We start from the raw sequence: 22,536 nt of genomic DNA, 5'->3' as shown, positions 1-22,536 counted from the left end.
CCAGTCATACTGGCTGTTGCCATAATGTACAGAAAATCCTAACATCCATCCATCCATCCATCATCTATACCCGCTTTATCCTTTGCAGGGTCACGGGGGTCTGCTGGAGCCTATCCCAGCTATTTTTCAGGCGAGAGGCTGGGATTACACCCTGGACAGGTCGCCAGTCCATCGCAGGGCCATAAAATCCTAGCAATTCAGTGAAAATCCAAGTGAAGGAATAGTCCCTTTCCTGCTGTAGTCGCATATAGGGGTGGAACGGTACACTCGTTCGTACTGACTCGTTTCGGTGCAGGGCTGTTGGTACGGTGCAGACATGTACCGATCAGAATACGGTACAACAGTTAACAGTAGCTAGTTAACAGGCTTGTTTTGCGTGCAGAGCAGACTTCAAATCAGAGTTCCCACACGGACAGCTGAGGTGGCGGACTGGAAGTTTGTTGTTCGACAGCAATCAGGCATGTTTCTGGCAACACACCAAACCTCATAACTAGGGATCAGGTGTTTTTGGCCCTGATCCAATTCAGAGTCATTTGATTTTGAGTATCTGCCGATACCGAGTCCCGATCCGATACTTTCATAACACATTAAAAAAATTAACAAATGCAAAATAAACAGATCCAGGTTGTCCCCTATTTTTATTTTATTCACCTTATTTTATCATTTTGCACTTAAACAGTGCAGTTCTCTTTGAGGTAGCTTGAACAATCAAGTAATAATAGCGCAACTATTAACTAGTAGAAATAGTGCAAATTTAAACATAAATTTGAATTAAATAAAAACATCAGCTCAACTTGTTTGTTATTTGACTTGTTTGTCAACTTATTTGTTTACAAGGCACAGATAAGCACATAAAAGAGCAACAGTGTCATAAAGTCAGCCAGTAATGTGCTTTTTAGACTGAACTCTTACTTCTTACTCTCACTCTTGAAGTGGCCTACAATCTTTCTCGTGGTACCAGGGTGTCTATCACGCTCGTGCACACGAAGTCTGCAAGAATACGCAGCACCGCCTGTGGTTTGTTTCTGAACGCTCAGCTGAGGAAGTTGACACAGACTCCAGCTCCGTTCGGTTTTCAGTCACCGTTGTAACTTTTTATACAATTTAAAATATTTATTTTTATTTATTTACCTCCACTGTTACGCTGCTGTGCGCATTCGCAGATCACCACAAACAAATTGTATTAAACTGACTTAACGTAACACAGGCCACACTCCGCACCCATAGCTTTCTTCATATTAGCAGCGTTGTCGCACAAAATTACGCGGACCTGATGCTTGTTGATACACCAGATTTTCGCATTTTTTGTATAGTCTGTTTGATGGGCTGATCAAAAGAATGAGAATAAAATATATATACGATCCCTGATCGTGATGCAACGTCCGATTTCGGACGTTGCATCACGTGATCGGATCGGGACATCCCTACTCATTACATATTTGAAACGGTACCACATTTGTGTGAAGGTCGCTGCTGCAAAGAAAGAAAGCAGCACCGTGTCAACGCAGCTACCTTTGGCATTTAAAACGGGCTTTTGCCAGAAATTCAGATCAGGCTAAAGCAATAACTAATGCTATTGGTGTTTTTATAACGGCGTATCTGCAACCATACCCAGTTGTTGAGAACACGTTTTATATTTTTGTGTAATTTGAGAATATTTTATTTATTGGAGGACTTGGCAACAGATTTAAGCAGTATTCTATTTTTTTTTTTATAAGAAAATGTTTAAATTGTAATTTGCATGAATTGAAAATTAAACGAAAAGCAATTTCTATGGGTTTTTTTTTTCCCCCTTACTGTAGCGAAAATGAACCAAACCGTGACCTCAAAACCGAGGTACGTACTGAACAGAGATTTTTGTGTACCGTTACACCGCTAGTCGGATAATTTTCTATTTGTTGTGTGACTTGAGCAGAGGCTTTTTGAACAATAATACAGGCAGGATTGCAGTCAAATTTACTGAGTCATTTACCTCAGAGTAACTCTCACAAACACTGAGAGGAAATAACCCCAAAAAAAGCCAAACGGGAATCAAACTCAGACACTCCCAACCACTGACCAACCATTCCTTCCTCCTCTGTGATTATCCAGTGGTGTTGTGCACTTACTCAGCTACAGAATGGTACAGTTTGGCAATGCCTTGGTGGGTCCAGTCTTTTCCCAACTGTGGAAGGATCTGTCCAAACACATCCGACCTAAAACAAAACACAAATATTGACATAACAGGACTACCTTCTTCTGCAAGACATCTCTCAGTAATTAATACCTTCAGCTGTCAGACACATCACTAAGAAAAGCAGGATGCTGCAGATGTAAGTTTAGAAAGACAGGAAAAGAATGCTTATGATAGAAAATAAAACAGGTTTGTGGTAGAGAGTTCTGAGAAGAGGTCAAATAAAGCACAGTGACCATTTTATTACTTTGTCATAACTAGAGAACATTATAGGCTGTTCTCTGCTAATGAAGATTTGCACCTTGTATAACAGGAACTGCCACACCATCAGCTTATGGCTGAGTGTGCTTAGAGAATAAAATGTAAAAGGGCTCATTACAGTCTCTGTGCTCTTTACTCGGTTTATTTAAAGAGCAGCATGTCACATGCGAACCCGAAGGGTCACAAAGATAATAAGTCGCAGTTAATCTGGACCTGTTTTATATTAAACCTCACAAACTGGGCTTCACTCGAGTACACGTGCCTGCTCTTCATCTGCTATCAAAGAAAAAGGACTTGACCATGTTCATAGAAAACCCCATCTTACTTACCATCTTTCTTTAAAAATCAAAAATCAGTCTGAATATTTTACAATAATGAAGGCCAACGTTTAATCAAGTGGCGATTTCCAAATGCTGGTAATAACAGCAGCTATCAAACAAGAAGCCTTTCTTCAAAGTGTGTGGTCGGCTTATAGACACATTGATTGTGGGGAAAGGCAAGCAAATCAACAAATGAAAAAGTAATATCACTCAACACCTACTTAGAATACTGAGCCACAGATGCTCTATTGTTAATGCAAGAGTGGCTTCCTCTGCTGAATAATGGATGTTTGTGCAGCATGATTCAAGGTTGGTGTGCAGTCCATGATTTTACATTCTTTAAATTAGAGCCACATAATACCGCAAAAATGAAAAGGGCCCCTAAGAGAAATGGGAGTGAATGACACTTTGTGACATTATGCTTCATTGTGAGAAGACAAATAAAGGAAAGCACCAAAACAAATTTGAATGCACCCAGTGACAAAATGCAGAATAACTTAAATCAATGTACCTAACAATAATGCAGTGATTTAAAAACATAACTGTCTAGCAATGTTGACAACCAACAATTATCAAGTTTAAAAAAAAAAAAAATGGCTTTTTGCCAGTTTTATTTCTCTATAAATTTTACTATCCTGCAACAAAGGAAAAATACAATCTAGAGGAACATACTTGGTGATGGTGCCATCAATGTCAGAGATAACGACTTTATCATCCCAGTTCCACAAGTAGATGGTCCCCTCACAGCGGCATGTGCCCTGATATTGGGTGGTGATGCTGAATGTCACATCATTTGGCCCATCCTTCAGATTCAGACTGGCCTGAAAACAGTAAAAAAAAGTGTAAAAGAATCTCATATAATCTCAACAATGCAGACATTACTCTGGTATGTTTTATTTCACCATAGTACAACAGAGCCCCCTACGGATGCCAAGTGGACAAAACACCATATGTTTCACAACCAGCCAGCAGAGGGAGCTCTGAACTACCAAATAATCACTTGAAAGTAGAAATATCTTGTGCGATTCCGTTGGTAAAATGATAAACCTTACATTGTGACAAAACCACATCAAATATGACGTGAAAACTAAAATATTAAGACCAACTACAATTACAGAACTACAGAATATATTATAAAAATTTGTAAAAAATAAAAAATCTCCAGTTTCCAAGTATCTAACCATCCATCAATCCATTAAGATCCACTGATCTGGGTTTGGATTACAAGGGAAGCACCTTCAGCTTCCAAATAAAACAGAAGATCTAAGAAGGAGATCTAAGAAAACCAAGCAAAGAAAACCTGTGCAAAAGAATGCACTTACTATCTGATCAGAGGAAAGGCGCAGTGACTTCCTGTAAGTGAGTGGGCTGGGATAGTGCTGAGCATCTACAGGCGGCAGTCTCTCCTGACAGGATGCAGCACTCATTTCCTTAGCCTCTTCATCACTGGATGTATCTCCTGCCTTAGACCTGCAGAGGAACAGTAGTTATGATTGTTTACTTCGCTAAAATGTAACGATGCCCAAAAAATGCAAATATATATGTATTTGTGTCACTTCATAATGATGTATCATTCATAATCTGTAGTGTTAACCTCAAAAAACTGTCACTGTTTGCCAACTATATCCTATGTGCAACAATAACACTTTACTTTCATCAGTTTATTTCATTAATTTACAGAATCACATTATGGCACACATCTGTAGAGCATCACATACGGTAAGGGGAGGTTCTCCTGAGATATAGAGGGTCCTTCTTCTACCGAATGAGACTCTTCCTTTGTTTCAAGCTTAGTCTCCGACTAGAAGGAAAATATATTTTTATACATTTTAGATTCTTTTGCAAAGCATGTTTTGTTCTCAGTAAATGTGATAATATGTGCACACCTGTTTGATTGTACTATCTGCCCTCTTTCGCCAGAACCACCACCGGCCGGACTTCTTTGGCATTTTCTCCTTCACCCAGGCCTCTTCTGTAGTCTACCATTAACAGGAGAATAAGGTCAAAGGTCAAGCTTCTTCACTAGTTTATAAAAGACGTGATGTGGGAAACGGAAAACAAAAATCAAAAACCTTTGGTAAATTCTTCTGAAATGCTTGCAGACTAAGAATTAAGGGGGCCGCTAGTGTCCAGTTGTAGTATCTGAGAAAAAAAACATTAGTTCAGACAAAATCAATCACCCAAAAAATGTTATATTCCTTATTGTAAGTAGTATAAAAAGGTGTACAAACCGATTTCCTATCTTCACTACCAGGTTAGGGTTATCTATAATTGAAGGATTTTCAGCAAATTCCTGATATGTTATGATATGCTCCATGAATCTTTCTGTGAAGGGAGGAGAGACTAATTAAAGATAGCAGATGAAAAGCTCAACTCTAACATCTTTCTGAACAGAAAGCAGCTGAGAAATTCTCTAACAAGCTTCCAAAAGAGCCTAATGATCTAATGTACTGACAGATAAAAATAATGCTTCTGTATTTAACAAAAACAGTAGCTGGGTGCATTCTTAGGAGGCCATTACAGCAGGGCAATTATGTAGTTAGACATAACTATTTCTGTCACCGACAAATGTCAACTTTTAAGCTGCATTTCTTACACGGGTGTTATTCTTGTTTACCTTTGGATATTTCGGCATTTTCTGTAAGACCTCCACAGAGAGAAAGGGTGACATCAGGGAGGTCCCCGGCTGAGTCAGAAAGACATTCTGTCCCGCTGTCAGCAGCTGCACTACCCACCGACTGGGGAGACTGTGAACCAGAGTGGATCTCCGAGTCCATCCAATGCTTCGTCGCCGCTTCAGACTCACTTTGGCAACACAGGTAGAGAGAAAGAAAGGATTAAATTAATGTAGTCTTCAAGGCATTCTCTGAAATATTTATAATACATGCATTTAGATTTTAAATAGAGCACGTTTTTAATTAGAAGAGGTCAAGCAATTAGGTTCCTCTTGCATAAGCAAACCTCTTAGGAAAATATCGTGCAGCCACATCAGGTTCAAGTACATTCAGGTCATCTAAGTAGATATCCTCAGGACCCTGATGCTGACTCCTCTTTGGGACTCCTGCAATCAACAACAGATTGATGCATTACTTTATTCAAAATTATAAAACAGTGTTAACCAAATTAACAGCACCTAGTGTACCTTTTTTCTTAGAGGGTGAATCATTCTGTTGGGTGTTTGAAGGGGTGGAGGTTGCCACATTGGCTGGCAGAACATCAAGGGGTTCTGTGGAGGTTATGGGACTCACAGAGCTCATAGTACTGACAGTTGATAGTGAGTTATTAGGTGTTCCAGTAGTGACAGGGGTGCGTGGCTTGGGCCTGACTACGGTACACACTGAGGCGGCGCCACCTTCGTTTTCAGTCTCTGTTTCATTCTCCATGGCCTCTGAGCTGAGGATGACACGGAAATGGGTGCTTTCTGAAGGGGTGATAGTGACGGTTTTCACTGGTTCTGGTTTCTCTTTCTTGGTGACCTGGATTTTTGAATAAGATGGGTTACTAAGATGATAAGCACGTGGACAGCTGCTTTGAAAATAAATGAAAAGAAGTGCCTACCCTAGTTGTTTCTGGGAATTCTCCCCAGGTCCACTGCATGTGGGACTCGGCTCTGAGCAAACTTTCTGAAGGCCTCACCACCAGTTCTGAATCACTCTTCGGTGAAAAAGCCTGAGACAACCCATAACTAAAGGGGCAGGGAAATGAAAACAATGATTACACAGCAGCTTTTTATATTTTAATGCAACACTTACTGATGGCTCAACATGCATCTATACCAGGGTTTATACAGCAATCCTTATGTTAAATTTAATACCAATTTAATACCTTTCTCACTACCTTCAGATTTTTTTAAAAAAACTGTCACAACATTAAGTGTTAATCACGGACCTTTTAACATTAATACAGATTTTAAACTATAGAACATTATACAGAACAGATTTATAGACTCATTGATGTTGACCAGATGTTTCACATTTATTTCACTTTGTGAATGACAATAAAATAGACTGCTTAAAATCTAAAAGGTAAAAAATAATACCAATTTAAAAAAAAATAATACATCTGACAGTGAATTTAACACTTTTAATGGCCTTAAATTTGGCAATTTTCATTTATCACTTTTTAATACATTTTTAAACCCCGCGGAAACCCTGTATACATACCCATCATTCCTTTGCCATTCCCCATCAGATAATGGGTAACCATTGGTATTATGCCTCGCTGCAGGTAATTTGGGGTCAATGTCACGCATGATGGTAACTGAAGGTGACCTAAAACCAGGGTGTCAAAAAAAAAAAAAAAAAGAAGAGTTAAAGCGTTCTGAACATATTTGCTACAGCAACATGCATTTCCTGTGAACCTACCTTGAGACATGCACTGCGGCTTCCTCGTCAGAGCTCAGGTCCATCTCAAATATCTCTTCATTCTGCCCAGTGCCAGACAGAGCAGCAGATGTGGTAGCAACAGCATTACTAGTTGTGACTGACACTGGTGGGGTCAGTTCCTCTCTACGGGGGTCTCCTTTGTGCTTCTTTCTCCGTCTCTTCTTCTTTTTTGTGGTAGTGATGGGCGCAGGAGGATCGGGTGGGTCGTCTGGTTCCGCAGGGTCATCTTCTAGATCTTTTGATGTTCTGTTCTCCACATCCGTGATCCAAAACAGATGACTCTCAGTGGGAATTGGTGAAGTAGCCAAGTGGGCAGGGACAATCTGCCGAATTAACGAAGCAGGAACATGTAAGAATGCTTAAACAACAACTGGCCAAAGAGGCATTTGCTATACTTGGAGAAAACATAGTGAATCATCTGCCATACAACAGAGTTGCTGTAACTCAGGAGATGTGCCAATAAAACCTCTGGGAAGTTGGGGAATAGGCCAACTGTACAGCAGCTGAACAACAGGGGAGAAATGATTTCCTCACATAAAGCAGACCTTCCTCTTTAATTAGGGCTGGGCGATATGGACCAAAAGTCATATCTCGATATTTTCTAGCTAAATGGCGATACTCGATATATATAGATATTTTTTCTGTGCCATAATTGGGGTTTCCCCCAAAGCATTATAGCATAGCATCTCTGTTAGCTTCATTTTTTTCTGAGGCAAACCCTTAAAAAAACAGTCAGTTTTAATACAAAGCCTCGTGCCAAATGTCACACAGGTACCTTTATTAACAGAGGTCTGTACAATATCAAAATGTATAAAACAAATGAAATAAAAATAAACTGCCTGCATATATAGAATAAAATGCTTCTTGAATAAAATAAAACAAATATCCCTTTCCTGCATAACAATTAAATTAAAATACACTGTGCAATTAATACAATGTGTAGACAGTAACAGGCAGACTTTTCCATTGAGGTTGACAGTTGTATATAACAAAACATTTGTGCAAATCTCAAATAAAACATTCAAGTCAATTTGTCACAAAATAAGCTATATCAAAATCATTAAAAAAAATCTTGATATATCGCTCAGCCCTATCTTTAATACAAGACTACTGTAGGCAGTAAAAAAGGCATGTTATGCCTTTTCAGAACTGTAACTACTATGGTCTACAAAGTAACAGTAGTCTTGATGAAACGGTATTCATTTTATTTTTCAAACTGGTGTTCCAGTCTGTGGCGTTAATATACTTACATTCTGCTGCACGGCTTCCTGGACAAAAAAGGCCTCTCCATTGTCACCAAGCTTCATATGAAGTTCCACCGCCTCTCCATTCACCTCAATGTCAATCTGGAAAAATTTGGCAGAAGATATATTTGTAAACAGGCAGGAAAACTGAGAATGTAGTCGGGGCTGGTTGTACGCATGACATTCAGGACTAGGGCTGTTTCGATTAATCGATTTTAAATCGTAATCGCGATTATGTAATTAGAACGATGTTAAAACGTGAAAATCGTAAAATCGATTTTTCACTTTTTTTTTTTTTTTTACCTTGTCTGCACACATATTAATGATTGATACCATATTAATGATTGATGGAAATAACTCTTGATACCTGCGACAAGTGCCCCATGGGAGAGGCTCTTTAGTGTAGGAGGGGGCGTTGGAACATGCCACCGGGTAGACCGGCTCGTGTTCCTTGATTTTTTTTTTCAGAGATAAAACTTTATATTTTATTATATTTTTTAAAACTTTTTTTCAACTTATTTTACAGAGTTTTGCACTTTATTCATTCCTTTTTGGTTTAATAAGAGCAAAGTTTGCACTTAAAGTCCAATGGGGCAAATGTTCAATAAAAAAACAGCATATTTGAAATCATTTCTTTGCCTTTTGTCAATTCACAAAATAATCGTAATCGAAAATCGGATTTTGAAAGAAAAAAATCGAGATTTTATTTTTGGGCAAAATCGAACAGCCTTATTCAGGACACATTTCTTTGAATCCACATGAGTTAAAACAGTTTATGTGCTTGAGTGTAACATGTTTCTTTCTCTGTTAAGTCCCTTGAGATCAATTTTGATAGCAAGACGGTGTGACTGCGGCGTCTGAGCCATTACAGTTAATTTGTCCAGCGAGGGGTGCATTTCAGAGATCTGTGTTTGTGTTTTAACACAGCATGAAGAAGGGGTTTGGAATGCACAACTCTGGAGACAGATGGGAACTGCCCACCAATCAGTACTCGTGAGCAGCACCAATGCTTTATGTTCTCAAGGCTGTCTCTTTGTTAACTTTGGATTGGATGGGCAGGTCTCTGATGGACTGGCAACCTGTCCAGGGTCCACCGAGCCTCTGGTCGGATGACAGCTGGGATAAGCTCCAGACCTGCTGTGACCCTAAACAGAATGAACCGGTATACAACAAGGCTGGATGGATTGATCTCTGTCCAGACAGGCAGAGCCAACAACAACCCACAATTACTGCTGTCCAAGAAAGTTATAGTTTATTTTAACTGTAAAGCCCTATGCAGTAGAAATTCACGAGGAGAACAGCAAAAAACTAAGCATCAAAATGCCTGTTAATCCATCCATCTTTAAAAACTTTACTTTGCCTTCTGCTTTGTCAGACCAATTGGCAGGCTTTTGAGGCCCCATCTTTGCCAACAGGCTTTAGAAATTCTAAGAAGCATGAGGGTTTTAGGCTTGCACTCTTCAGCTCCTGCCAAAAGAACAAGGCCATTCAAGTTTTCCAGGCAAACCCCAACAGACTGGCGTTTTTTCAGAAACCTCACACCACAAATGGTGTCAAGGTTCTGAAAAAATAAAATTAAAAATAAAAAACGGGTCATTTAACGTCGGGCACAGAAAGGGGCTGACTTTGAATGAGTTCTCTGTAGGCTGAAACAAAATCATCGATACAAATTAAAAAAATAAACCGCTACCAGAGTAATCTGTTTTTCTCTCTCCTGTGATTTGCATTGTTTTTTCTGTGTAGGTGACTTTGGTAGCAGATGTGGTTTCTATGCAACTTCAAGATGTAATTTCATCCATCCGAGGTTGCTATGGGGAACTTGTACAACAGTGGGTGAGAATTTAAAGTCCCAGTAAATAATGCAACAGAATAAAAGATCTACTTCATTCACCTACTGTGAATGAGAGCTTGTATTCACTTGAATGAAATAACAGAAAAAGTGCTTGTGCAAGTGCGTTAGCATTGCACCCCCAAGATTATCAAATTCAAACACGACTCCAAAAACATTCCTGGTTGCCATCCGAAGTGACCGATGAATGGGAATACACACATCATCCACAGCCCAAACGGAATGAAAATCTAGCACATGGATAACTCTTAGTTACACAAGAGCCCTTTTTGAGACCTTCTGCACATTTCTTCCCCTTCCCACGCATTCACGTTGTAGAGCTGTTGCCAGGGAAACCTCTCATTCACCCCCCCATCAACCCTATCAGCATTCTGGGAAGGTGGTGAGACAATGTCAGCCCTTCACAATCATGGTCCACTTTGATCCACCTGTGAGTAAAAGAGCTTCAAATCAGAGTGCTACAAAATTGTTCTATAAATAGAAGTTAGGATGAAGTCATCATTCCTCCTGGTGTTTTGCAAAAACACAGGTTTTAGCCAGTGTGAACTATCAACTTTATAACAAAAAACCTCATATAGGCTCACATATAATCTGAGAAACTCAAACTCACAAAAAAAATGTGGGTTTATTTATGCTTTTTAATATCTATATTTTAACCAACATTGAACTCTATATCATTCTACTACTATAAGAAAATTACTACTTAAACAGGTGTTACTTGCTGTTCCAACCTAATAATTAGGTCAATGTCAAGGTGCTAAAAAGCAAAAGGGATGAAGGAAACTCTTTAGTACTTCCCGAGAGACAAGAGGGGGCTAAAAATAATAACAGTCCCCCTGCAATTAATCACAAGATTTATTTTCCCTTTCTATTATTGTGGGAGAAAAATCCAGAACCTCTCCTGATATGTTCTACAAACATTAAATATTCCCCTAAGTGAGTCACAGTCTGGGATGTTAATGCTAAATATTTAACTTCTATCCACGTCGAAACTGTGGCATCACATGCTTTCTGTGATGTGGGAAATTTTATTGAAAGGACAGCTTGAATGACTGTACCTTAGGGGAGATGCAAGTATATATTTTAGACGTTCATATTAAGCCAATAAATGGCCATCTTAAAGCCAGAAGTTAAGCAAACCTAAAGTCTTATCAAGTGGTCACTCTTTAAAGGGGACCTATTATGAAAAACACGTTTTTTCTTGCTTTAACATATATAAAGTGGTCTCCCCTCAGCCTGCCAACTCGGAGAAGGAGGAAAGCAACCAAATTCTGCAGTGTCTGTACAGCCGCCCGGATGAGACATCCAGTGTGATGTGGATCTACGAGCCGTTCAGATTCTACTCCCATCGTTACGTAACCAAAGTGCAATTTACATAGGTTGGCCTCCGATGCGTGAAATCACGCCCACAACTAACTCCGCCGGCCAGAGCTTCCGCCATTTTTTCGTATCGGTGTATCGCGTCATTCAGGCAGCCAATCAGCACAGTGCCTCATTATCATAGCCCCGCCCACTCAGAATCCCGCATAGATAATGAGGTTAGAGAATAGGAAGATAAAGACATGGCTCATAGGCTGAATTTCTAATTTATTTAGCAAAAACAATCAAAAGCTTATTTTTAAGACATTCAAGGCCTGTTTAAAATAGGTATTAGAAGCCATAATAGGTCCCCTTTAACACATGTATTGTGGCTTAAAATATTATCAAAGAGTGAAAACTGTGTACTAATGTTTAAAACACTATTTCACTGACTTAGTCCTGTACATCTATTGTACCATAAGAAAGTACATGATCGATGAGGGCAAATTAAAAAGAGTTAGAGCCGTAGGATAAAGTTTTCTTCACATCAAAACTGCAACACCATTTGTCATGCTTTTTTTTACATGTATTTAAATCTTTCAGATAGGGCTTTTCGACCAAAGCGGTTCCAGTACTAGTTTGGTTCTAGTGCCAGACATAGCACCAGTTTTTTCCTTTCGACTACCAGCTGCGAGGAAGGCACCGACTTGGTGACAAGAAAACTGGTGCTAAAACCTTGCTGGGCCAGATCCAAGAACTGTTATGTCATGGTGGGGGCTGTGATGATTCCAACCAACCAAAACTATGCAACCTTCTAACAACCTCTGTGAGTTTAAAACATATATTAAAGGGGAAAATCTGGATGCATTCTTATTGATCTTTTCTCTGTTCTTCATCCTCTCCCTCTGATCTCCCTTTTCCTCTGAACAGGTTTAAGGTCGTCCTGGAACGTAAACGCTGAGGATTTTGATGGCGGACAGCTGCATGAGGTAAATTCCGCACTCCAAACAAGATTGTTTGGGCCAGGATCATTGTCTGCACATACTGAAATTTTTTCCCCATTGTTGCTATTTTTTTGCGATAAACTGGCGACCTGTCCAGGTGTACCCCTGCCTCTAGCCTGCAATGAGCTGGGATAGGCTCCAGCAGACCCTGCGAAGGATAAAGCGGGTATAGAAAATGGATGGATGGATGGATGTTGCCATTCTGAGGGATTTTCACATTTCTTTTATAGATTTCCTGCTTCTGGTTTAGAGACGTAATAAATGACGAAGGGGTTCTGGTTCTCTGGTGCTCCCTGGCCAGTGGAATAGAAATCAATTTCTTTGTAGAACCTGTTTGGAACTGGCTCTAGCACTGGCCTAGCACCAGCATTAGCACCAGCATTAGCACCAGCACCAAATTTTAGTTTTTTTTTCTGAAAAGCCCCAATAGAGAGTCTCCTGTCAAATAAGGTCTGAACTAAATTTGCAGGTTATGTTCGTAGTGAGAATGTGGACTAAAATCTTATGGAATGTGCTACTTAAGTCAATATAGTCTTACAGAGTATTAAAAGGACCCCAGATTTGCTTTTTGCTCCACAAGTGACATTAGTGTAATATGTAATTTTTGTAAATGTCATTTACACATAGTGTTCCAGTGAGATGCCATTAATCCACAGGAGAAGAAAGAGACATAATGAGGCTGTATCATTAAGAAAGCAGCAATACAATCTATGTAAACTAAATGGAAATGTCACTGTTGTTATTAATGCACATTATCATAAGATTTTTTTTTAAAACCCTGCAAAGGACAAAGCGGGTATAGAAAATGGATGGATGGGACAAAGTGATGCAAAAAAAAGACAAAGATTGACACACTATGGTTACAAAATCAAAGAAAACAACAAAAAGGAAAAAAATATAACCAGTAAAAATGCTAAATTGCCCATATATGACAAAAAGTGGCAAAATAAGATGTGAAACAACCATATAACCCCAAAATGATGGAGAAAAGCTACAAATGAAGGAGGAAAAAAATGGGGGGAATGACGCCAGATTTGCTTTTTGCTCCACAAGTGACATTAGTGGGCTAAAATATATAATTTTTGTAAAAGTCCTTTACACAGTGTTCCAGTGAGATGCCATTAATCCACAGGAGAAGAAAGAGACATAATGAGGCTGTATCATTAAGAAAGCAGCAATACAATCTATGTAAACTACATGGAAATGTCACTGTTATTAATGCACATTATCACAGGATTAAAAAAAGGAAGAAAATAAAACAGCTTACCACTTTCTCTTTGGATCGCAGGACACCCAGCTTGCCGAAACGCACATGGAATGGTGAGCATTGGTACGTGCCATCCCTCTGGCGGACAACCACAACATCAATACAGCCTGACAATGTGGCCTGGTTGATGCCCTTGTACAGCTCTTTGACGGTTACAAGAACTTGACCTGCCAACTGGCCCACGTAGTTCATGGTGCCTGTCTGGAGGGAAAAAACAAAACGTGATTAGCTGCGTTGGCAGAACAGGAAGAATCATGTTCTGCCCTGTAAAAGTTGCACAATATGCACCCTTCCCCTGTTTACTCGATATCCTTTCTAAGAATCTCAGTCAAATGTGTTTTCGTGCAACTACAACCTTACAGACTGTCATATTTGTCCCTGCTTTCATCTCTTAGGGCCCTCACATGCCTGCTGTGTCCGTTATCTCTTGACCTGTTTACAGTCTCACTGGTATCCTATCGTTGGCTTTTATTCCATGTCAGCAACATTAGAAAGATGAGCAAATGGCTGCATCAAAACAATGTGCATACAGAGACCCCACAGTCCTGCTACAATGCAAGTAGCGGCATCCTGTTTTCATTCACAACTATTAGTATAACCACACTCCTTAGGCTAAAATTGCATGGGTAATAAAGATTAATGTTGCAGTTTCTAAAACAATATGTGTACCTCATAATGAGCTTTTTGTGAGGCTGTAAATTCATTCACAAGTACTATAGTGAAAGTATATCACGGAGAAAACAAGAGAGGCCAACACTGTACAAAAACCACATGACATGTCCTACTATCTTGTGGGACCTTTACTGAATCTGATTATGTGAAGTCAATCACAAACAGTAAAAGGGTACGTGTAATCATTAACTACATAAACATCATTTTGGTTTGCTTAGGTCAGGGTCTGGTTTATTTTAGCCAGTAAGCACATTCCCCTGTTGACTTAATTGTGTTTATGTAAACCCAAATAAAAAGGTCAGTCGTGTATCTCCATGAGTACAATAATGAGGGGTACAAATAGTCGGATGGTAGGGTATGAAGAAGAGGCACTAAAATGCTCAGGAAAAGTTAACCAGAGCGTTACAAACAAAAATCACATCAAAAGCTTCAGCTTCATTTGCTGCGAACAAATAAAGGTTCTCAAATATTTTTTAAACCATCCACCCACACAAAAACTGCGTTTATGCAGTTTTGTATTTTCAGCTAAATCGGAGTCAATGTTAGCATAGAGGGCAACAAAGCTATTTAATAAAAAATGCTATTTCAAGCCTTTGATAAGATTCAAAATGTCATTCCACTTATGCGATAGTGTAGATAGGGTCCCTGCTAGACGTTAGTATAATGTTGATGCAAAAATACAGTTGGACATGAACAATCTCACTGTAAACAGCAAGGCAAGTTTATTTCTATAGCACAATTCAACAACAAGGTGATTCAAACTGCTTTACCAAGACATTAAAACATAAATAAAAAGCAGGATTTAAAGTTTAAAAAAGCGATAAAATATAACAAAATAGAATTTACAGGACTCAAACCTGAGGGACTATAACCCAATAGCACATCATGGTCAAGAAGAAGAAGAAGAAACTGAAAGTCCAAGAATCTCTAAAGGCTATTGGGCAATTAGGAACTCAACAACAAAAACATCTATATACTTACAAGAGTTGCGTGGAGAAGAACCAGGATTCAGTTATCTAGATGGCAGTAAAAAAACATGCTCCATCTGCTGATAGCCTTTTTACTTAATCTAACTGAGCCTAAGCATACACACACAACCTGTGTCCCCTTCAAGATCATAAACAAGCCGACCGACAGTATTCATTGTAGCCTTAAAACTGACAATCTATTTGACTCACAGTGTGGGTTGTTAAACCAACAGGCTTGGCAACGATAATGAGTGTGGCACCGTGCCAAACCAAAGAGTCCTATTTCCTCCACCTCATGCCTGAGGCTGAGACCAACTAGGAAATCTGTTTTGACTTACCAGGGACCAAGACGACGTCAAGGATGAGGATTCCTCCTGTTCACTATTGTCTGTGTAGTCCTCTGTGTTGCTTCCCAGGAGCTCCCAGTCACCCAAAGATCTCCTTCTCTTCATCACTATTAGTGAAGCACCCGGCCTGAACTTATCCACCTCATGATACTCCCCAGAGATCAATAACTTCTGCCCAAAGATTTTCACAATAATTTCTCCCTGCCATCATCAATCGAATTCCGAAGAGCCTACCTAATCATCTTGGAATAGCCCTCCCAGAGGTAAATACAGATCCTGTCTGCAACGAGCAGCAATTGTGTAACACTGTCATATACTTTGTCATCTTTCTCCTGGGCTATTCCTTGCAGAATAAGCACTTGTGCTCCAACAGTCAGCTGACAGGACATCAAGATGTTAGCCAATGGCATGGCATTTTTACAGCAGCATTGCATGTCTGATAAGAGAGAGCTACTTCATGTCAATGTTTTCCCCTGATAAGGGCAAAACTCAGGAAAATAACCAAGCTGTACTCATCCTCAGTCACATGTACATTACAATCTTTGCAGAATGTGCATGTTTCTGTGCATGACATGTCAAAAGGAAGAGAAGAGGACATATTGCCAGTAACATGTTGGGGTCAACATATGAAATATTCAGTGTACTGGACTTCGTTTTTTTTTTCTTGTCATTACTACTGTGCCTAACATCCAGGAAATTCAATTACAAAACAGGTAAAAATCTATAAATACCCAAAACAACATCACCATAAGGACCATTGTGTATCTAGGATCAATATAAATTGCTTAAACATTCACAAATACATTCCATAGTCCATGCTCTAATGACAAAACCTGTTTTATCACAGAGGGATTCTCCCTGACCTGGCCTCCAGTATCTTCCTGGTGTGTTTTGCTCTTAAGTGGCTGCCAAAGATAAAACTAATGCAAGAGGCTTCTCCAGAAAAAGCCTGTCATGCTATTGCATTTGCTAAAGCTTCTGCAAACACAAACAAAGAAATTACACCAGTTTAGAGAGTAGATAATTGATGACTTGTTCTCCTTGTGACAAGAGCAATGAATAAGTCCTATTTATATACAGTATTTACATACATTTTTTTAAATTGAATGAATTGACAAAACCAGTCCATACCAACGCTAAACTCCAGCAAATTCTGAGTCACTCAGTCAAATCACTGTGTGGGTAACATTAATCATGGCAGCAAACTGAGAGAAACAATGTTGGATTTAATCTTTTTCCGCCAACATTCTGAAGTGTTGGAAAACTCAAGGTTCTTCACCATAGTGACAATTTCATTCCTATTTTTTCCACCTTGTAGGAAATTCCTGGCAGATGCAGATATGGTGATTCACAAATCGGAAAAGGCTGAGGCTCTAAAGTTAATACTGGTATATATATAGCTAGAGCCTCACACTGTGAGAAAGAAACCTGGAGAGGAGATATCAAAGCCAGTATTTTCAAAAATGTTATAAAATGTTACCTCATCTCCAGAGTGTTGCAAGATTCAGCTAAAATTAGTATGCATGTTGTACATTACATCATAAAATCACCGATTCCATTCCTAATATATCTGTACATATGGAGGCCATATAATTATTGTGAAAGCATTATACTGTAATTCAGTGTTTCTCAATCCTGATCCTTAAGCACTACTTCCCTGCATGTATTAAGGCTCCTATAAACTGTAGTTTCTAAAGTCGTAAAAGATCATTACGTCTCATCATTTTTCTTGGGTGAGACTTCAAGAATGGTATGCGCTGACTTTTTCAATGATTGATGCCCTCTTGAGTCCTAGGTTACTACCTGATGTGAAGGGATGTAGGATTGCATTAACAGCATGTGCTGCGGTGGCTCTGTAATAGCTTTTATGTTTGCCCAAAATGCCTTAAAGAAATTGGCAAATGATAATGAGATACAAAAAATAATATACAAACAATATGTGCAATAACTTGCAATGCCTTCATAGTGTTGACCTCTGACAAATCCAACAAATTTGATTCTTTCTCAGAGTCCCATAAAACTTGGTTTCTTCCTTGGTTTTGCTTCCATATTCTCTTTCTTTGGGAACTGCTGTGAGTTTCATTAATATGTCACTTTAAGTTGCCTTTTAATTGGCTAATCATTAGACTTTTATATATCAGACACTTTTTGGTGCAAGAGCAATGTGACATGATCAAACTGCTCACATTGTACAACCTAGGACAGCCAATTTGGACGCTCGATGGAAGATATTCTCACGATTCTTTCATGACAGCGATCTTTTGTCTGTGATAGTCCAAAACCGTGCACCATGTAAGAGTCTTTCAATGTTTCCCTGCTCCATCACACTCGGCTTAAATAACAGTCAGTTACAGACTTGTGCAGAACTTTATGACAAGTTGATAAGGTGATGTATTCATTATTATCATTAGGTAATTATCAAGGAGGTCCAAGAAGAACTGAAGAACAGAGGGACTGTGGGGGGTCAGCCCGTGTACAATAACTGTGCAATAACCAGGACAGTGCAATAACTTTGTGCAATATTACACAACACTTTTTTTATCCATATCATTCTTTTAATGGCACCGCACTTTTATCTTTACCATTTATTTTTATCTTTATTTTGAATTTTTTTATCTTTATATGGGTGTTTGGCTTTTGGTCTGTTTGATTTGTAAATGACAGTGCCGTGTGTGTGAGATGGAGATATCAATTTCCCCGAGGGAACCTCCCAAAAGGGATTAATAAAGTCATCTGAATCTGAATCATGTGTGTACGAAGCCTAGGCTTAAAACTGTCTTAAATTTTGACAGTTAACCCAAACATCTTCTAAGTGGGTTTTAAATAGACTTATAGACAAATTAGTTAAACTGAGTTTTCAAAGCTACCAATAAAACAGGGCTGAAATGTACTATCATAACTAGTCTAACAACTGCTGAGGTTCTTGCTGATTGAGTTTTCAGGTACCACTTCAGGGAAGGGATTTTGATTGCTGAGGTGTCAGAAATGCTTACAAGTTAACACACACGAGTTTCGTGCCGTTTTCTCAGGGCATTTCATCTGTTTCGATAATTAGGGTTGCCAACCGTGCCTTGAAAAACTGAATCATCCTGTATTTATAAACTAAAGTACAGGTCCCGTATAAAAAGGGACGCACTTTGTCCCATATTACTGTGAGAGTCAAAAAATAGTCATAAAATGGTAATAGAAAATGGCATTGAGCTGTTGAGTTCATAAGTTATTTTTTCTGTTTTACTACAACTGTAGCTTACAGTCATGGCATTTGAGGCACAAATATGTTTACAAGTTTTCTACAGACTTTCTGTTTGCACTTTTGTTTTTGCACTATTACAGAATGGATGTTCTGCTTTCTTTCTATTGTTTTATATTAATTTATAATTTTAAGTTAAGCAGGACAGGTTTCTGTTTAATAAAGATACCTATTTCAGTTCATTTTGTTATTTTGTATTAAATGAATTGCTGGATAATAATTTGTTTTCCATGCGTTCATGGCATTCAAAAACACACATCTAATTCAATTCAAGCAGGGGTATAATCCAGATGCCATAAAGTAAAAATCCAGTCCAGCAGTTGTTCCAACCAATCACGAAACCAGCTCCTCTGCAGGTAGATGGTCGTTAGTGAAAACCCGTGTTCATAATGTACAGGCTGATCCAGAAACTGCAGCGTTTTTACTTTATGGCACCTGGATTATACACCTCTTGAATGTGCTTCAATGTTTGTTTTTTTTACAAAATTAAAAATATTTTTGAATCAATCTTAAATTAAGACCAATTTTGGGCACTCTACTACACTGCATCTGGGATTGCCCTGTCATTCTGCCTTTCTGGAAAACGGTCGTGAACAATCTGAGCAACTGGTTGGGTAGCGACATACCATTATCTCCCAGATTATGCCCATTAGGGGACAGAAGCCAAATACACAACATAACAAGCAGAGAATTCTCTGTAATCATGGCAGGGACTACAACGGCTGCCAGGACAATACTTAAATTGTGGAAAACACCCAAACCCCCTGAACTGAAAGAGTGGATAAACATCATGATAAAGAAGACAGCTTCATATGAACTCATGCTCAACAGGTTGAACAAAACACAACACAAACAAGACCAAGGCACCAGTCAGGGACTCGTTCTGGGCTCACATCACATTGCCTGATGAGCCTACAATATGAATACCCCCCTCCAGTATTGTATCCAGCACTATAATCCACTGTATGGATATGCTCTCCAGCTATGTAACCATCAATATGCCCTCTTTTCGAACAGTAACGTTCACACTGTATCTTTAGTTTATTTTGGTTTTTCTGTGTCACTAATGCCCCTTTTCCACTAGTACCTACTCAGCGCGCTTCTACTCACCACGCCCCCGTCTTGCGCTTTCCCACTACGGGCCGAGGCGGGTACAGCCGTGCCAAGCAGATACTTTTTCTGTACAGAGGCTGCTGAGGTTCTAAGTGTGCTGAGTCGGCCCTGGATCTGACGTCATCACCCTCCATGCCACTGATTGGTCAGGGGGCGGGGCCGTCAGACGTTTGAATCAGGAAGCTGGGAGTCAACGCAAGAACGACTGGCGGCTCGCAGCGATTTTATTATACAGCGCAAACGTCTGTTTGGTGATCCAACTTTGAGGTGCAGATGTTCATAAACCTGGTGGCTGACGAGATAATTAAAAAAGGGATGTAGACGGGCGATAAAGAACGATCAGATCCACAGGCTGTTTTACTCTCAGCCGCTCGCGGCTCCAGCTGATTTCTCATCTGCGCCGACACAAACAAAGGGGTTGCGCAATCGAGTACGTCACAGCAGCTTCACCCCAACCCGCCCACTTCTCACCTGGCTGTGGAAAAACAAACGAGAACAAAGCAGGTGGAGCCGGGACGATGCGTGACGAGCCGAGTCGGGCTGAGTAGGTACTAGTGGAAAAGCGCCATAATATAACATGTAATGTATATAATAAGAAATGTCTCACAATGTAAAGTTTTGTACTGTCAAACACCAAAGACTAGAAATAAAAACTTGAATTACAAAAAAAAAAAAGACCAATTTTGAAATGGGGTCAGTCTCAAAGCACCAGCGGTCTCCCCTCAGCCTGCCAACTCAGAGGAGGAGGAAAGCAACCAAATTCTGCAGTGTCTGTACAGCCGCCCGGATGAGCCGTCCAGTGTGATGTGGCTTCTGTGAGCCGTTCAGATTCTGCTGATTTTCGTTACGTAACCAAAATGCAAACCACGCCCACAACTATAAAACTGTGTAACTGTATGCGAGCGTCCGACTATCGCGTAGTACTGCGTGACATCGGACGCTATCTGTCCATCTCCCTCCAGCCAGCTGCCACTTTATTGAGGTTTTTGTAGTGAAATGAGGAGGTATCATAGAGACCGTTTCCTACAGCGCTTTCAACCGGCTTTCAACTCGAGTGGCAGGAAGAAAATAGAAGCAGGACATCCGACAAATGTTCAGCTCAAAACGGCGCGCTGCGTCGCGCTGCGGCCAGTTAGGACAGTCCAATAGAAAATAAAGCAATGGAACTGATTTTGCGCTGACGCTCGCTCGCATCGCATGCAGTTAAGACACGGTGCAACTCCGCCGGAGCTTCCGCCATTTTTTCGTAGCGGTGTATCTCGTCATTCATGCAGCCAATCAGCACAGTGCCTCATTATCATAGCCCCGCCCACTCAAATTTCTAATTTATATAGAAAAAACAATCAAAAGCTTGTTTTTAAGACAATAAAGGCCTGTTTAAAATAGGGATTAGATGCCATAGGTCCCCTTTAAAACAGGTGTTTTCATTAACAACCTACCATCTACCTGCAGAGGAGCTGGTTTAGTGACCGGTTGGAACAACTGCTGGACAGGATTTTTACTTTATGGCACCTGGATTATACCCCTCTGGATTCAGGTTTGAGTCAAATAGTTAAAAAAATCGTTTCACTCACTAAAAAAAAGGGGCTTAAAAGGTGATGAGGTGTCCCTAATTTATTTTTCAGGGAGTTGGCAACCCTATGGATAATAAACCCATCGTGTGTAGCTGTGCGTGTCAACTTCAAATCAGCAACGCTGTAAATACACCAGACCGAAACGTCTAAAAGGTTGATTTATGGTCCCGCATTACACCGTAAACCGTACGGCGCGCGTCGCCGCGTACCCTACGCCGTAGGCTCTGCGTCGATTTAACGCAGGACCATAATTCAAGCTTTAGGGAACTGCGGAAATGAAACGATATCAAACCAGGGCTCAGATTATAACAAAATGCGGGCCAGTCAGTGGTGTTTTTTCTCCATCAGTTCCAGCTGGAGTCATGATGAGAGAGCCACCAGCAGACAGATAGATAAATGAATGGAGCTGGTGCTGTAGCTGCAGCTAGCTCCACCGTCCCGTTAAACCCGCACGGCGGCTGCTTTACACCCGGAGATTTGCTCATTTAACGTGACTAATTCATTCCCAGTCCAGTCATTTTTGAGAGTGATATCAATTCACTGTTGCTGTAAAGAGAACGGGCTAGCCAGCTCACACGCTAGCTCCGCTAGCTGATGGGAGACTGAAATATACATTAACATTAACTTGGTTATTATTATGGTCCGTTCAGCTCCTACCTCTCGGTTACTTCAGCGGGGTTCGGCTGGTGTAGGGTGTTGGGATGTTTCTTCAGCAGGTCCCCATGTTTTTATTTAATTTTTTTGTTGTTTTTTTTGCTGCCAGTGAAACTCTTGACGTGTCCCTGCCCGGACCCCCGTGACCGACCAGTG

The 22,536-nt window shown here is 40.0% G+C and overlaps 1 protein-coding gene across 3 annotated transcripts in view; it reads right to left on the bottom strand.

Annotated features, from left to right (window-relative positions):
- Positions 1-22,536, bottom strand: part of lpin2 (lipin 2) — a 27,473-nt gene extending 4,937 nt beyond the window's left edge. The window contains exons 1-16 of one of the 3 annotated variants that reach the window (XM_061732555.1): positions 22,384-22,536; positions 13,803-14,003; positions 8,390-8,485; positions 7,119-7,462; positions 6,918-7,025; positions 6,313-6,439; positions 5,897-6,230; positions 5,716-5,815; positions 5,372-5,559; positions 4,986-5,079; positions 4,827-4,896; positions 4,641-4,733; positions 4,473-4,555; positions 4,077-4,224; positions 3,427-3,575; positions 2,109-2,195 (exon numbers count right to left, since the gene is read on the bottom strand). In XM_061732555.1, coding sequence (XP_061588539.1) covers positions 2,109-2,195; positions 3,427-3,575; positions 4,077-4,224; positions 4,473-4,555; positions 4,641-4,733; positions 4,827-4,896; positions 4,986-5,079; positions 5,372-5,559; positions 5,716-5,815; positions 5,897-6,230; positions 6,313-6,439; positions 6,918-7,025; positions 7,119-7,462; positions 8,390-8,485; positions 13,803-13,994 — 2,213 coding nt within the window. In that variant the 5' untranslated portion in view covers positions 13,995-14,003; positions 22,384-22,536. Of the gene's footprint in view, positions 1-2,108; positions 2,196-3,426; positions 3,576-4,076; positions 4,225-4,472; positions 4,556-4,640; positions 4,734-4,826; positions 4,897-4,985; positions 5,080-5,371; positions 5,560-5,715; positions 5,816-5,896; positions 6,231-6,312; positions 6,440-6,917; positions 7,026-7,118; positions 7,463-8,389; positions 8,486-13,802; positions 14,004-15,455; positions 15,572-15,780; positions 16,143-22,383 lie in introns of those variants that run through there. The other 2 variants (XM_061732553.1, XM_061732556.1) reach the window with 2 other exon arrangements.

The sequence above is a fragment of the Cololabis saira genome, chromosome 10, assembly GCF_033807715.1.
Source record: "Cololabis saira isolate AMF1-May2022 chromosome 10, fColSai1.1, whole genome shotgun sequence".
NCBI classification, from domain to species: domain Eukaryota; kingdom Metazoa; phylum Chordata; class Actinopteri; order Beloniformes; family Belonidae; genus Cololabis; species Cololabis saira.
Note: the sequence above shows the minus strand (reverse complement) of the source record. Positions and strands in the feature narration are given on the sequence as shown.